Below are 15757 nucleotides of genomic sequence, written 5' to 3' on the forward strand. Positions count from 1 at the left end.
AAATGGGATCTGATTTGTATTGTGCCAAGTACCATTAATAACAATTATGTAGGCTTTGAAATGAAATTATGACTAAAAAATATATGTGGCATATTTTCTATGCCAATTAAAAAATATGCCTGGGGAACTTTCTTTCTTTTTTTTAAATTCCACAGATCCTGCTAAAATCTAAGAATCGTGTAGACTGATTTAGTTTTTCTTTTCTTTGCATGGATATAATGTTTATACCACTCAACTTTTGAACATCAGATAGTTTTAAATCACATTGCATTTGTAATAATAATTATAACAATCATAACGGCAGCTCACACTTACAGAATTCTTACTAGCTGCCAAGCTATGTGTCAAGTGGTTTATATGAGTTATTCTTTTACTCTACTTTAAAATCTCCATAGCCTAGCTGTTCTGTTTAATATGAACATATGGAAAATCTTAATGCTCAGTTGATAAAACACACACGCACACACACACACACTAAACAACTGTGAGGAAAAGAAACAAGAACAGTCTTAAAAAAAAAACACAACCCTGAAGCCATGTGACAGATTTAGCAAATTCTTTTTATTTACATAGAAATGTGTACACATACTTTCTCTGTACACAGAAAATTCTAAGTTTATATACATAGATGGTTCCCACATATTTTACAATAAATAGTATTTTAATCTTGTTTCTAGGTGAAAATAAAAAGATGTCTCAAAATATTTCACACCAACCACAAAATTACAAAAGCACCCGATGAACTCAGAGCAAAAATTTCAAGCCTGTACTACCACACACTAAGTCTAGTACAATTTTTACAAAAGACAAAAACCAAACACTGTGCAGATATCACCAAGAAAAGGAAAGGAATGGAGATGCAAAATAGAGATGAGTGCTGCTGACTTTTTGAACAATGTAGTAAGAGCATTTTTGTTGGTTTTTGTTGGTTTTTGTTGGTTAGGACTGGTCTTCCTCAATTTAATGTTTTACTTTAACTGCTATTTTACAGATAAGAAGGGGAAAAAAAGTTAACGTCTATCGTAAAAAAGAGTAACCATTCCATGAGTCTTACAGGTTCTAGAAACCTTTGTACTGGTCAGCCAGACTGCCTTTCTGTGCTAATTCAAAGACCATCCAGTTCTATGACACAGAATGACTGTCGACCCCCTCAGAGAAGATGAGGGGGACACGGTTGTGAAGCAACATTATTAGGAAGTCATCTCAAAAGACTGGTGAATCATGCATCTTGGTTATTAACACTTAATAATAATTAGCAATGTTTAAATATACTCTTTATTTCCACAATTTGAGCCCTCATGTAAATAATTAAATGCAAGGAGAACTTAATCTAAGAGGCTAGAAATAATGAATATATCATGCTGGAATTTCCTCCTTCCAATTCCAATTTCTTTCCCATTCTAGCCTATAGGAAACAATCACTTTCTCTCAATTTAAGAGTTGTTCTACACCTGTGTATAAAAATCATACTACCAAATGAATAGAATGAGGTTAAAGGGTGAATACAGATTTATGATATTTTTGACCACCTCACAGCACTGAATTTGACAAAACAATCTAAAAACATCCTGATCGTCATTATTCTTGAACTGACTTACAATATATCCAGATTTGCTTTCTTAATACACTAATGTTACTACTCACATGAGAATCCTGAGGATGGTGACCAAACCAGGGCTAAGTGTTTAAATCCCACACCACTCAATTCTAGCTCAGATAATAATGTATTTTGTTCCACTGTGGCACTGTAACTTCACACATGAGTTTTGAAACAAATTTTACCCCTTCATCTCTCATATCAGTAACAGCACGTATGTGGGAGAAAAGACAGCAATAAAAAAAGAATTCAGTGTCAGAAATGCGATTCATCTACCAAATACAATCTTTTCAGTTGCTTTACGGAATCTGCTATTTTTAAGGTAATCTTCCAAAACATACTTCAAAGGCAGGCTCATTTCAAGAGCAATGTTTATCACATGCATAATTTGGTTCTTTCCTGTTACATGTTGCTACCATCGACTCTTAGAGAAACAACAATACCTGGAGGACTTAGCCATCCTATGTGAGAGCGATGGCTTCATACACAGTTTTACTCTTTAGATTCAGGTACTTATGATCGAAACAAACACAATTCACATTTAAAGATGTTTCTTTTTCTTTTAAGTTTGAAAACCTTATAGGGAATGAAGGTTCACTGCCAGAAACAAAAGGGATCCTTTACCATGAAGAGCTGGGCTTGGTTCTTGGCCATTCTAATTGAATATATATTTGTCCTTCCTTTCTATTGGCTGTAGAAAGATTCAGCCAGAAGATAAGTATGGAGTCTCACTATGGTAATTGTAGTCAGGACAGACCTTTTGCACAAGTTTATAATCAACACTGTAAAAGGCAATGTAGATGCAAATGACCTTGAAGGGCTTGGAACACAACCAGGAAACGTGGCTCTGAGTCTGCTCCTGGTAGCAGATCTTGGACGGGTCGAAGTTGCACAGGGCAGTCTTCTTTGCCCGATCTGTTTTTTCATACTCAATGCGACAATTGAAAGATTTGGATTCCTTTGTCTCCAAGGTAGACTGCGGGGAAACTTCAAATTCCACCACTTTGGAGGGGGGTACCAAACTCACTGACACATTGCCCAGGCCTGTGGAATTATGTCGGAAATAAACACTGAAGGTTCCATTTCCATGGTCAACGATTTTCCCCGTGATGAGGAGGTTGAGCTTAACAGTTTTAATGTTGGAATGGAAGTCGCCCCATCCAAACATTTTCTTAAATTTTCCCGTTTTCACTATTGGCCTCCGTTTAGTTCTTGCCAAGGGCTCCTGAACCTCCGTGATGTTGGCCAGCCAATCCCAAAAGTTCTCCAAGCTGTCCGCATACGCCAAGTGTCCGGGCTTGGGGACTGGAGACTGTTTAACAAACAGGCGCAGAGGATTGATGATCCTTGAGTGTACCACGTTTCCCACCAGTGTCCCCGCAGCATCTTTGTCTTCCCAATCCAGCCCTTCTGTGGCGTGCACCACCTTTTTACTGTCACAAAATAGCTGTTCGAAAAGAAGAGAAACACACTTTAGGTTAGGCTTTGCGTGCACACATACCAAAGCCAAAGCACCAGGTTAATTCTTGTAATTTATTTCAATTCCTGCTAAATAGCATTTCACACACACAGCTGGGCTCCACAGTGTAATAAGACGACCATTTAATTCAAGCAATGTAAATCCATTAGTACGAAAACGGAAATGATGGGATCAAGAAGAGAGTACAGTTGGCTCTTTGTATCCGCAGGCTCTGAATCCAGTGGATTTTACCAACACTGAATTAAAGTTAAAAACAAATGAAAACCCCCTCCAACACTCCCGCCCCCAGCCAGAAATTTCCAGAAAGCAAAACTTGAATTTGTCATACTCTGGCAACTATTTACATTGTATTAGGTATTATAAGTAATCTAGAGATGATTTAAAATATACAGGAGGATGTGCATAGGTTATATGCAAAAACCTCATTCAGATCAACTGGTCATACAGCCCACGAAGGTCAGTACAGGCTCCAGATATGACTTGAGTTTCCTGAGAACTGATGCAACCTGGTCCAAGTGACTTGTCCTGTTCTCCCTCCAGGGAGATGTTCAAGGACACATGGGCAGATAAGAAACCCCTTGCTGATCAAGGTCCAATTTCTCTTCTCTCTGATTATGATTCTTGCTGTGTATTATCTATTTTTTGCCTGTTTCCGGTATTTCACGAGATGTGCCTTGCTTGGTCATTGCTGACAGTCACAACTACCGTTCCTGAGAATCACTGGTACTCAAGAGCTTCTCCTTTACTTCCTGATCTCAACTCCCCTATTTGTACAACTTCCTAACTTCTTCCCTCGCTCCTGCCTTGCTTTCTCTCTTTCATAGGGTAAATTTCCCCTTTTAGCTTGCTTTTTCCAAAAGAAACCGAAAATCTCAATTCTTACTCTTACACACCATGCTCCTGATGAATACTTTATTAGCAGAATTAAGATCCATTCTCCGTTCAAAAATATTTTTTCACTTACAAGTATGACAACACTCTTCACTACCAGGAGAAACATGCTCTCTTTTTTTCCTAAAATGTTTGTTTTTACATTACACATTTTCCTGAGTTTTTTCTGCCTGGATCATTTTTCTTGATTTAGTCCTTTGCCTGATTTTTCTCCTTCCTTTTCTGTTATTGAAAACCTACCAACATTGAACCCATTGTTCAACAAGAAGTCTTCAGTCACGTAGGGTCTCAGGTTAACTGGTATTAGCGTATTTTAGAATACATGATGGGCCCCCTTATGTGATAGACATTATGAGATCTTTCTCTTATCTCTTGGACTTCTGATGTGATGGTTCTGAGATTAGTCAATAATAATTACGCAAAAAGTCATTTATTGACTTTTAAAAAAACTGAAGATTCTCTTTGTAGTAACATGGTGTAGCAACTTGACCCAAACATATGTGACTCATCCTAAAGAAATATGAGTGTAAAAAAAAAACCAACTAAGCTTATCAAACAGATACATTAGATATGATTATTTGCTTTTAGAAAGGCTCTTCAATTCTTCAGAAAAGATTCTCCAGATGAGAATTTAAAATGAAATTTGATTCCTAAAAAATATATTCTAACACAATACTCTTCAGGTTCAAACCTGCTCAAGGAGCCCTTGATTTTAAGGTTGGCCTATATAAAAATAATCAAATTTAACTATTAAGCACAGATCTATAATTGTTCTCTGTTCCAATGAAAAACAGTCACTGACAGTTCCTTAGACAAAAAAAGTAGATGGATGTATCTTTTAGTTCTTTTGCTTTGCCCTAGACCATCACATTTGTCACTTGCTTTGATAACATTAAACAAGGTGAGAAAAGCTGTGTATAACTTCATCTGTTTTTTACTCTAAAATGCATGGACGGTTCTTACAAGTACTGATTTCCAAATCTAAACCCAAATTTCAAAAAACTATTGGATGATGATGTATTGGTAGAAGAGTATAATTAAAAGGGTAAATATATTTCTAGTTGTCTTAAAAAGCCAACAATTGTACCTCCTCTCCCAACTTCCTCTCCCTTTGGTGTAACTTGTTCAGCCTTCTCCCTGGAACATTTTCTTAAAGGCATACATCACTGCTGAGAGGGCACCCTCTCCTAAACAGGTCTACAAAGACAGTTGTGTGACCAAAGTCCCCAGAGCTCATGCTTCACCTCAAAAGACCTAACCAGGGATGACTGGGATTTGGATCAACCATAATCCTGCCTGCACTCATCCATAAACTCCCAATATGAAAGCAGCATGGTGGAAAAAGCATAGGGTTTGGTGCCTGATGACCTCATCACCCCCTTAGCTTGAAGTATTTGATGTGAGCCCAAATTTTCTCACCTTTATGTCCTTTGCTGGTTGATTGTAAGGACTAAATAAAAGAATGGATGGAGACTTCCCTGGTGGTCCAGTGGTAAAGAATCTGCATTCCACTGCAGGGGATGCAGGTTCTATCCCTGGTTGGGGAACTAGGATCCCACATGATGCGGGGCAACTAACTAAGTCCTCGTGCCACAACTACTGAGCTTACATGCCTCAATGAGAGAGCCCGCGTGCCGCAAACTACAGAGCCCGTGCTGCAAGGAAAGATCCTGCAGGCCTCAACAAAGATCCCACGTGCTGCAACTAAGACCTGACGCAGCCAAAAAAAAAAAAAAAAGAAAAAGAATGGATAGAAATTACTGAGCCCAATCTCTTGCAAAAGGCATTCAGTGACTCCTGGCTCTTGCATGGTCCAAAGGGTAGTCCCATGCCTCCTATCCAAGAAGTGTTTTCAAAGGATTATATGGATTCTCCGGTCTCCAGGAAACTGATTGGTGGTTAATCAAGCAACTTGTTCAGTGCCATATGATACATTAACGAGTAGAAATTGACCTTCTCAACCACAGAGCATCAATCAAATGCTTCCTCATGTTTCCAGTCTCGCTGACATCTGAGTCATATCCATATCACAGGGACAGGTGAGCTCTTTTTGCCAACAAAATGTGTTTGTGGATCTTTGATTCCAACCTACCAAATGAGTCAGCAAAGGATCTGAAAGTACAATGTGTCTGGCAGGTGCCCTCATTCCTGTAGAGACAATTTCAGTGATACAGCATGCTGGGAGAGGACTGTAGGTGGTTCTGAGCCTGTTGGCAAACCACTCTATCCAAGGTAAGGTTGTTAGATGTTATCTGCAAAACACAAGGCTGTATCCCCCATTACTTTTGTACTTGCTGGGGCTTCCTATGCTAATGTCAGTATCACTGGTATCTTTTGTCCCACCATATTACAATAATAATGCAAAAACATTTAAGGGCATGCACAAAATGGAGTTTAAAAAAGGGAGAAAAAGAGGAATTGCTGTGCTTTATCTGTTTGAACATTCCCTGATTTCCACACATTTATCAAAGCTTAAGTAATTTATGTCTTGGCAGGGTGTATCAATTTCACAAAGCACACACATTAGCTAGATACAATGATATCATATTAGCTTTTTCTGCATCTTAGAGAGAAGCTCAAAAAGATTAATAAAAGCTCAAACCTTCATCAATTAAATGAAGCAGGTGGAAGGAAGGAAATAGAGGAAGAAGACTATTTCATTTCAGTTCTTTTGTTTTTAGGGGGGAAAAGAAGCTGACAGGTTCAAATCATTCATCATAACAGGCTGGAGTTGAATTTCACTGATAATTAAATGCATTTTTTCCCAAGAGGCAGAGAGGGTGCAATGAATTTTATAGTAGCAGATGTGAGAACTGTCACGAATTACGGAAATAATTTATAAACTAAAAAGCATCTTCCTTTGCAAATACTATACCAGAAGATCTTTTTTTTCAACTATATTTATTATGTATTTTTCAATAAACATTTTATTTTAAAATAGTTTTAGTTTACAGAAAAGTTGTGTGGTACAAAGAGTTACCATATACCCTGTACCCAGCTTCCTATATTGTTAACATCTTACATATTACACTTGTCACAACTAATGATCCAATGCTTATACCTTATTATTAACTAACGTCCATACTTTATTCAGATTTCCTTAGTTTTTCCTTAATATCCTTTATCTGCTCCAGGATGCCATCTAGGGTCCCACATGACATTTGGTCATCATGAATTTTTAGGCTTGTCTTGGCTGTGACCATTTCTTGTTTTTGATGACCTTGAATGTTTCAGAGAGCACTGGTTAGGCATTTTGTAGAACGCCTTTCAATTTGAGTTTGTCTGATGTTTTTCTCATGATTAGGCTGGGCCTTGGGGAGGAGAATACAGAAGTAAGGTGCCATTTTCATCACTTCATCGCAAGGGTACATGCTAGCAGCGTGACTTAATCACTGTTGATGTTAATCTCTGGCTTAGGTAGGGAAGAATTTTTTTTTAAGTTTTGCTTTCAGAATTTTCACAAGGCTTGTACATTTTTGTTATCATAAGCTTAGTTTAATTTACATTTAATTCAGTGGCATTTGGTTTAGGATTGATTTTTTTAAAATGTCAGGAACTCTCAAGCATTTCAATTTATAACCCTTTACCACATCACTGAATTATCTCAAATAACCTCAGAGTTGTTTAGGAAATCCTACCCTATTCATAAATTATTCTGGCATTCTTATGTGCTATAAATGTGTCCGTCATCATCAGTTATTATTATTGCTATTTTATTTTATTTAGTATTTATTTTTAAAATGGGGCTCATTTTGATAATTGATAGTTCAATAAAGAAGAGCTTAGTCTATAAATATCTCACATGGAGTTGGAATTACTTGCTTAACATTAGATTCAAATGTCCCTTTTCTCAGTTTTGGAGCTCCATCGTACTTGACTCTATACATCCAATGAGTCAGTACCAACATTTATGTGGGGCTTTTTTTGCAGGTCTGTTTACCAAGGGGAATGGAGCTAAGGAAAGGGAGCCTCACAAAGCAGAGTTCTACATTCATAGTAAGCTGGGTGCTGCAGGACCATGACCACTACTTGCTTTCCCTTGGCATCTGAGACAGTCAGACCTCTGCCGTAATTATGGGATAACCATCTTCTATATGTCTCTCATTGTGATAGCTTTGCTTCTTCCCTGTCGCTGCATGTGGGGATGGGTCCTAAACTGTGGGGGGCAGGGGAAGAAGAGGGGGAGGAGATTTGTCTACACCCATGAGTAATAGAAAGGAAATGAAGGGCATTTAAGATGTGAGCTTCTGGGGTTCAAATTCCATTCAATGTATACCATGCCATTATCAGTTCAAGTAGCTCTGTCCTAACAGGTATTATTTTTTACTTATTATTTGAAGAAACACCTGTGGATGAAATATCAAGACCAGCCTTGCTGTCCCAGTCTGGGGTTTAGCAATTCTAATTGACACGTTTATTTAGCCCCTATCGACTCTTCACTTACACAGCACCAGGAAGTTGAAGGAGATGCTTCAATTTCCTAAGTAGTTGAAGCTTAGCTCTTCAAGCTCACTGCCTCGAAATACAGCTCAAGAGACTGGATGAACTTAACACACCTTGTTTAAGAAAGTGGGAAACCTCAAACTGTTTAGAAATATCCCCACTTTATTTTTGCAGGAGTAAGTTTATGGCTCCACTGATTTTTATCTTTGCCTGCAATCCTATGAGTGCTACGGTACTCCCACATGGCACTTGCAAATTATTGGACTGAGAGAAAAAGTGGAGTGTCCCAATCAAGTCTGTGCATTGCAGAAAAGAATCTGTTGGCACATCCTCCAGTGGCTGAATTTCCGTAAGTAAAAGATTGTTCTAAGAGTGAAGGAATGAATGAAAGAAGCATGGGCGATGAACTCAATCAGAACAGGTAAAAACCAAAGCAGGAAAAAGCAAGCAATGGAAACAGTAATGCTTTGATTTCCTGGAAGGAGTTGGAGCATAAAAGGAAGTATCCATCCCTAGCAGGAGTCGCTGCAGAGGAATAACGACGCAGACGTAGAGAATGGACTTGAGGACACAGGGAGTGGGAAGGGTAAGCTGGGATGAAGTGAGAGAGTGGCATGGACATATATACACTACCAAACGTAAAATAGATAGCTAGTGGGAAGCAGCCGCATAGCACAGGGAGATTAGCTGGGTGCTTTGTGACCTCCTAGAGGGGTGGGATAGGGAGGGTGGGAGGGAGATGCAAGAGGGAGGGTAATGGGGGTGTATGTATATGTATAGCTGATTCACTTTGTTATACAGCAGAAACCAACACAATGTAACACAATTATACTCCAATAAAGATGTTGAAAAAATAAATAAATGAATAAAAGATAAAACAAAACAAGCCATACTACTAATTTTTTTCCCGTAATCATAGCATCTATACCTCAAGTGGATGTTTTCAGTTTTTGGTGTTTACACTGAATATAAAATATTTATAGCCCATACTGCTTTTCTGTGAAATGCTTGCAATAATAGAAATAATGCCCCATGCACAGATTAAATAGATCACCTTCCATTAACAAGGAAGGCCGTACCCTTAACTATTTTATAGTACATCAAAAATATGTAGTCCTCTGTCCATCAAAGAAAAATAATTATGACTTTCCAGGATGAGGCAGAATGAGGTGAGTGCTCCAAACCTGTGAATTTATACCAAGCTGGTAGGATTGGCTTTTCCATGATAACAGGACTGGCATATGCTACTAGAGATAAATTGATACAGATCTGTAAAAATATTTTTAAAGGCAGCTGGCTTGCCCCCACCCCCCCGGATATCCTGGAAGCATTTATTAATGTTTTTTCACAGTGACAATCATTGCTAAGTGCCAGTTTGGAAGAATAACTGGTTTGTTTAATAGATCTGTTTATAATGCTGTTTCTGATAAAATCCATTAATTATTTCACTGGGGTAGTATTAGTTCAAGCCAAGGACCCCCAAAGTGACCACTGCTATACAACATAGAGGTGGCCTGCAGATCCCACTATAGCTAAACAATTATAGAACCAATAATGAAACGTGGTCTAAGGCATCATTTATGTTACATATATATATATAGCTTATATAACTGGATTGCTTTAACAATTCTGTCCCGTATCCTTCAGTTGAAATGAAACAACGACCTGCTCAGCAGGAAGAAAAAAGAAAAACCCTGTTATGATCGAAATTAGCATCCCATTAAATTTTTTGCTTGTAAACAAATTTTGGAAAGCACTTTCTCTGGGTCGAAATTTTGCAGACTATCATCCCTGCTGACAAGAGAACACATATCTGCGGGACAACCTACAATGCTATATTGATGATTAGTAGTATGGCTTGCCCTAAAGTCATATTTCTGGTGTCCATTACAGAACTGTCACAGCAGATTAAAAGAAGAATGACAGAAAGGGAATGAAGAATGACAGAATCAAACATATATCAATGTATTAATTGTACCTATTAATATTTTGTGGCATAATGTGGCATTGTTTAAAAATTCATCTTGCAAGTTGAAAAACAAATGATTGCTTAGGAGAAGAAAGCTAAACAATGGACGTCCTTTCTGCTGAGAGTAGCAAATTCATTTTACCTTCCAGATATCTTTTAATAGCTACCCTTTACATTTTTCTAAATTGATACAGGAACTAACAGGAAACATAAATGTGAAGACAGAAATCTTAGTAGTAAGAGCCAAAAAGCTAGATTGCAAGGCTTGGCATAGTTTTATTGCTAAGGTTAAATATGGCAATTCTTATTTTATCTTGATGACAGTAATCTGGAAAATCGATGACACAACCTCTGCAAAAAATCTTACACACACACACACACACACAAGCCCACATTCTGACACACAGAAATATCACGTGTATAAACGCATGTGTGCATGCACATACCATAATTTCTGTAAACATTTAAAAGAAATGGTGTGATACTAAGTGAAGTAAGCCAGACAGAGAAAGACAAATATCATATGATATCACTTTTATGTGGAATCTAAAAAAAATGATACAAATGAACTTATATACGGAACAGAAATAGAACCACAGAGAGAAAACAAACTTATGGTTACCAAAGGTGGCGGGGGGGAGGGATAAATTAGGAGTTTGGGATTAACAGACACACACTACTATATATAAAATAGATAACCAGCAAGGACCTACCGTATAGCACAGGGAACTGTACTCAACATTTTGTAATAACTTATAAGGGAAAAGAATCTGAAAAAGAATATATATATATGTATATATAACACTGAATCAGTTTGCTGTACACCTGAAACTAACACAACATTGTAAATCAACTATATTTCAATAAAAAAATAAAAGAAATGGTGTGAAAGAAAACAGATTTCATCTTGTATCCGCAGGCTGCATAAAAGGGGCTCTTTAACAAGTTATGAACAGACTAGAAGTAAATTTTAAGATACCTTGTGGTAGAGGGCTGCTAAATGTTAGGCTATGTCTATACTTCCCAAGTAAAACAGGGTCAGAGTGCAATGTCATTTAACCCAAGTTTTGCAAAGTCACAGAAGGTATTCTTTTGATCATCTAATAGAAACAGTCCTTTCACTCTTAAGGAACAAGTGACTCAGCATGGTAAGTGGCACTGTCTCTTTTCACCCCCCATCCTTAGACGCCCCATCCAAGTTTTCAATGAGAGAGAAGAGCTTTGCATGACAGGAACACATAAATACTTCTGAAATATAATGGCCTGGGAAAGACAACAGGCATCTGTGTCTTGACCCCTATAAGTTGGCATTTAAAAAGGAAAGTTGCAACAGAGGGAAGAGCAGTGAAAGGAGAAGTGGAAATGGCATATATTGTATTTTTTACATCAGTTTAGGCAGAGTTTCAATGCAGGATGAGGAAACATGGTAGGTTGGTGGGTGGACAGGGCAGGAGACAGGGGTTAGGAGAGGTGTACTGTGTATGGCTTTGTACTCTACCATCAAATCCATTTGATATTTCAATCTTCAGGTACCAGTAATCCAGCAATTAGCACATACTGCCTGTGAGGGTTAGTTTTAATTGCCAACTAGGCTAGGCTCTAGTACTCAGTATTCAAACACAAGGTGCAAATACCAGGTGCTGCTGTGAAGGTATTTTGTAGATGTGGTTAACGTTGCCAATAAGTTGATTTTTTTTTTTTCAGTTAAAAATGTCAGCACTTATTGATTACATCTTTCACCAAACATTACATTCAGTAATTTAAAATAATTTTTCAAATGGTTTTAGATACACAGATGATATTTCACTTAAATGTAAATATTCATAGTCTATTCGGGATTTTTACAGGATCCTACATAAATGTGCTGCTTTATGATGATCCAATATAAGTATGTTTGTAAGATCAGTGTCAGTTTCCACACTAAAAAACATCTATTTAATAAAAAAAAAAAACTCAATGCATATTGCTTGTGTATATGAAACTGATAATTGTGTCAAAATTATTTTTGCATTAATCATTCCTGACATTTATACTGAGAATTACAGAGTCTCTGTAGCCTGAGAGAACTTCAGAGACTTGTCCAAGGTCTAAGTAGTGAGAAGTAGCAATAAGTCTAGAAATCAAGTCTTTTGTATCAACTCACTGCTCTTTCCACACTAATACTGTAATGGACCTGACACACAAAAAAGCTTGAACAATGTAATATAAATAATAACATAACGTTTGCCTTATAAATAAAAATTTTTTCTAAGTACAAAATGAAGTTTACTCTAGAAAATGAAACTAAGAAAACCGAAGAAAATTAGTCTTTACAATTACTAATATTTTAATATTTATTCATATTTTCTCCAAATGTAATATAAATAATATATATCTTATATATTACTTTAATTATTTTTAAGGAAAATACATTGTATTCAGTCACATAATAATTCAAATGGTCTAGAAGAAAAAAATCTTGCTATTACTAAGAGTAAAATCTAAATTCTAATCTGGGTCAGTTTCCCCTAGACCTCCTCCCTAGATCTTGAAGGACACTTTACTGTTCCATCATTTGGGATCATGGATCATTCTGGGAAGAAGCAAGCTCGCCGTCCTCTGGGTGAGCTGGGGTAGCAGGCCCTTCCTCGTAGCCCAAGGAGGTATTGTCAGCCCTGGTCTTTGCATCCATGGCTCTGCCCTCAGAGTCATTCTTTCTTTATTTTGTCCCGTCTCTGTGCCTCTCAGTCCAGGCTGGAAAAGTTTCTTTTTTTTTTGACCGCCCCGCGTGGCACGTGGGATCTTAGTTCCCTGACCGGGGATCCAACCCACGCCCCCTTCAGTGGAAGCACAGAGTCCTAATCACTGGACCGCCAGGGAAGTCCCTGGCAACGTTTCTGATGGCATAAAATTCTTAAAACCTTGTCAGTTTCCTGTGTAGTTCACTGGGGTCCAAGCCATCAATAAGAGCGCCCTCCAAGCATCTTTTCTGGATAACTGTGTCTCTGCTTCTTGTTTATGCTGAGATGGTTGATTGGATCCATGTGCCATACACCCAATATCTTCAGCAAAAGTTGTTCAGTCACACCCTTTGGTGTTTTCTCCAGAGCAAACAGTCTGACTCTAAGTAGATTATTCTTGGTGTTGTGAGTGGGCCTTATCCAATCAGTTGAAATGTCTTAAAAGCAAAACTTCTTCCCTGAGGAAGAAGACATTCTGCCTCAAGATTGCAGCATCGACTTTTGCCCAAGAGTTTCTGGGGCCTGTCCTACGGTGTCAGAATTGCCAGCCCCCATAATTGCAAGAATAAATATTTTGAAATACAGCTCTTTAGATTATCTATCTATCTATTATCTCTCTATCTCTCTCTCTCTATCTATCTATCTATCATCTATGTCTATCTATCTATCTATCTATCTATCCATCTATCTATTGATCTATCATCTATCCTACTGGTTCTGTACCTTTGAAGAACTCTGATACACTGCCATTTGATTTTAATAATTATATTCATGTGTGAATGTCTTATGTTCATGATTCAATTATACCTCTTTCTTTCTTGTATTCTCCATAGAACCTAGTACAGTGGACCCTTGAACAACACAGGTCTGAACTGCATGGTCCACCTATATGCAGATTTTTTTCACTAATTACACATTACACTACTACACGATCTGTGGTTGGTTGAATGTGTGGATGCAGAACTGTGGATATGGAGGGCTGAATGTACCCAGAGTTTTGACTGTGCAGGGGGTGGGCACCCTTAACCTCTGTGCTGTTCTAGAGTCAACTGTATAGGGATACTTGATGGTGACTTAATCGTTGGTTCAGATTTAGGATCAAGGGACTCCATGTGGCTCCCAGAGGAAACTGTGAAAGTTTAGATCACTGCACTTGTCATATTGTTTATTATTATTATTAGTTATTTTTTCCTTGACTCTTCCTCTTGTAAACTCCTTGGTGGCAGCTACCATATCTTGCTCACCTTTATGTTTCCAGCGTTCATCATGGTGCTTGATTCACAGTAAGTGCCCAGTAAAAACTGAATACATAAATCTGACTGGCAGGGTGGAACATCCTGGACTTTGCACAACTTTTTATTTCTTTAGGCCTTACTCTTAGGACACTTTGGAAAATGCTTTAAATCTTAAATAAAACGTAGTTGGTAAAGGAGTTAAGTAGGAAAAATAATGGAGATGGAGAGTAAGGAGTTACAAGGTGGGAGAATGGAACTGAAAAATAAGTAATGATAACTGGATAGAAGAATAATGAAACCTCTACTGTATAGCACAGGGAACTCTACTCAGTATTCTGTGATAACCTATGTGAGAAAAGCTTCCGAAAAAGAATGAATATATGTGAATATATAACTGAATCACTGTGCTGTACACCTGAAGCTAACATAACATTGTAAATCAACTATACTCCAATAAAATTTTAAAAAAAAGATTATACTGATTCGACATAAAAAAGAATAATGAAACCAAAATAAAAATATTAAAAATAATATTTGAAGAAGTTAGTAGGAATTATTAAAAGAATTAATTTATAGGGTGTTATTTTCAAGGGGTCCTCATACCTGTGACTTCATCTAAAACCTATAAGCTAATATTAATTCACAGGCCTCCACCTTCAGCCCAGACTCTCTCTGAAGTTCATGATCCGTATATCTCCCTTTTTAAAAGACAGCCTCACTTTAATTGAACCATAAAAAGTATACACCACCAGTTTTGCACTTTGTAAAACATAATATGCTGCCTTCATGGTTGTGGAAGTAGCAGTTAACAATGAGGATAGAAGGGGATTGGGAAGGCTATGAGCTCTCTGTTAGAACTCAACGGACTGCAACGCTTCGTCATCCGACCTACTGGGCTGACGTTCATGCCTGCACAACTCCTTGAACTTCTAGAAGTACCTTGCTGACAACCGGCACAGCCAGGTATATATCCTGGGAGCTCTCAGTCATCTGATACTTGGCTAAGATCAACTGTGGCTTCTTTCTTGGCATCTGCAATCATTTGTAAACCAGATCAAAATCAAAGTCTTCTCTGTCTCTCTGGCTCTCTCTGCACACCTGGTTCAGAAGTCCTGGGAAAGGTCAAACAGTATGGTCCTGGGATTAGGAGTTGGTTCAGGACCACAGGCAGGGGGCCAGGCTCTGTCTTGCAACCATTTCCTGTCAAACCACATCCATCAGGCATCTGGTCCAGTGAATTTTCTAAGATCTGATGTGGGCCTTTAAATATCTCCTTATTACCCAGAGCGGTGTTTTCACACTTTCAGAGCTATGGAACCTTTTCCTCCTAAAGTAAGCTTTTGTAGAGTCTCAATAATTACAAGAGACACAAATGGCATTTACATGCACAATTATACATGAGTTCAACTGTGTAACAACTAT

At 37.9% G+C, this 15757-nt stretch overlaps 1 protein-coding gene across 1 annotated transcript in view; it reads right to left on the bottom strand.

The window, feature by feature from the left end:
* Window positions 1-743: 743 nt before the first annotated feature.
* NXPH2 (neurexophilin 2) overlaps window positions 744-15757 on the bottom strand; it is a 100730-nt gene continuing 85716 nt past the window's right edge. The window contains exon 2 of the mRNA XM_059927122.1: window positions 744-3044. Within this exon, the coding sequence (XP_059783105.1) occupies window positions 2301-3044 (744 nt within the window). The 3' untranslated portion in view covers window positions 744-2300. The remainder of the gene's footprint in view (window positions 3045-15757) is intronic.

The sequence above is a fragment of the Balaenoptera ricei genome, chromosome 7 (assembly GCF_028023285.1).
Source record: "Balaenoptera ricei isolate mBalRic1 chromosome 7, mBalRic1.hap2, whole genome shotgun sequence".
Taxonomy (NCBI): Eukaryota; Metazoa; Chordata; class Mammalia; order Artiodactyla; family Balaenopteridae; genus Balaenoptera; species Balaenoptera ricei.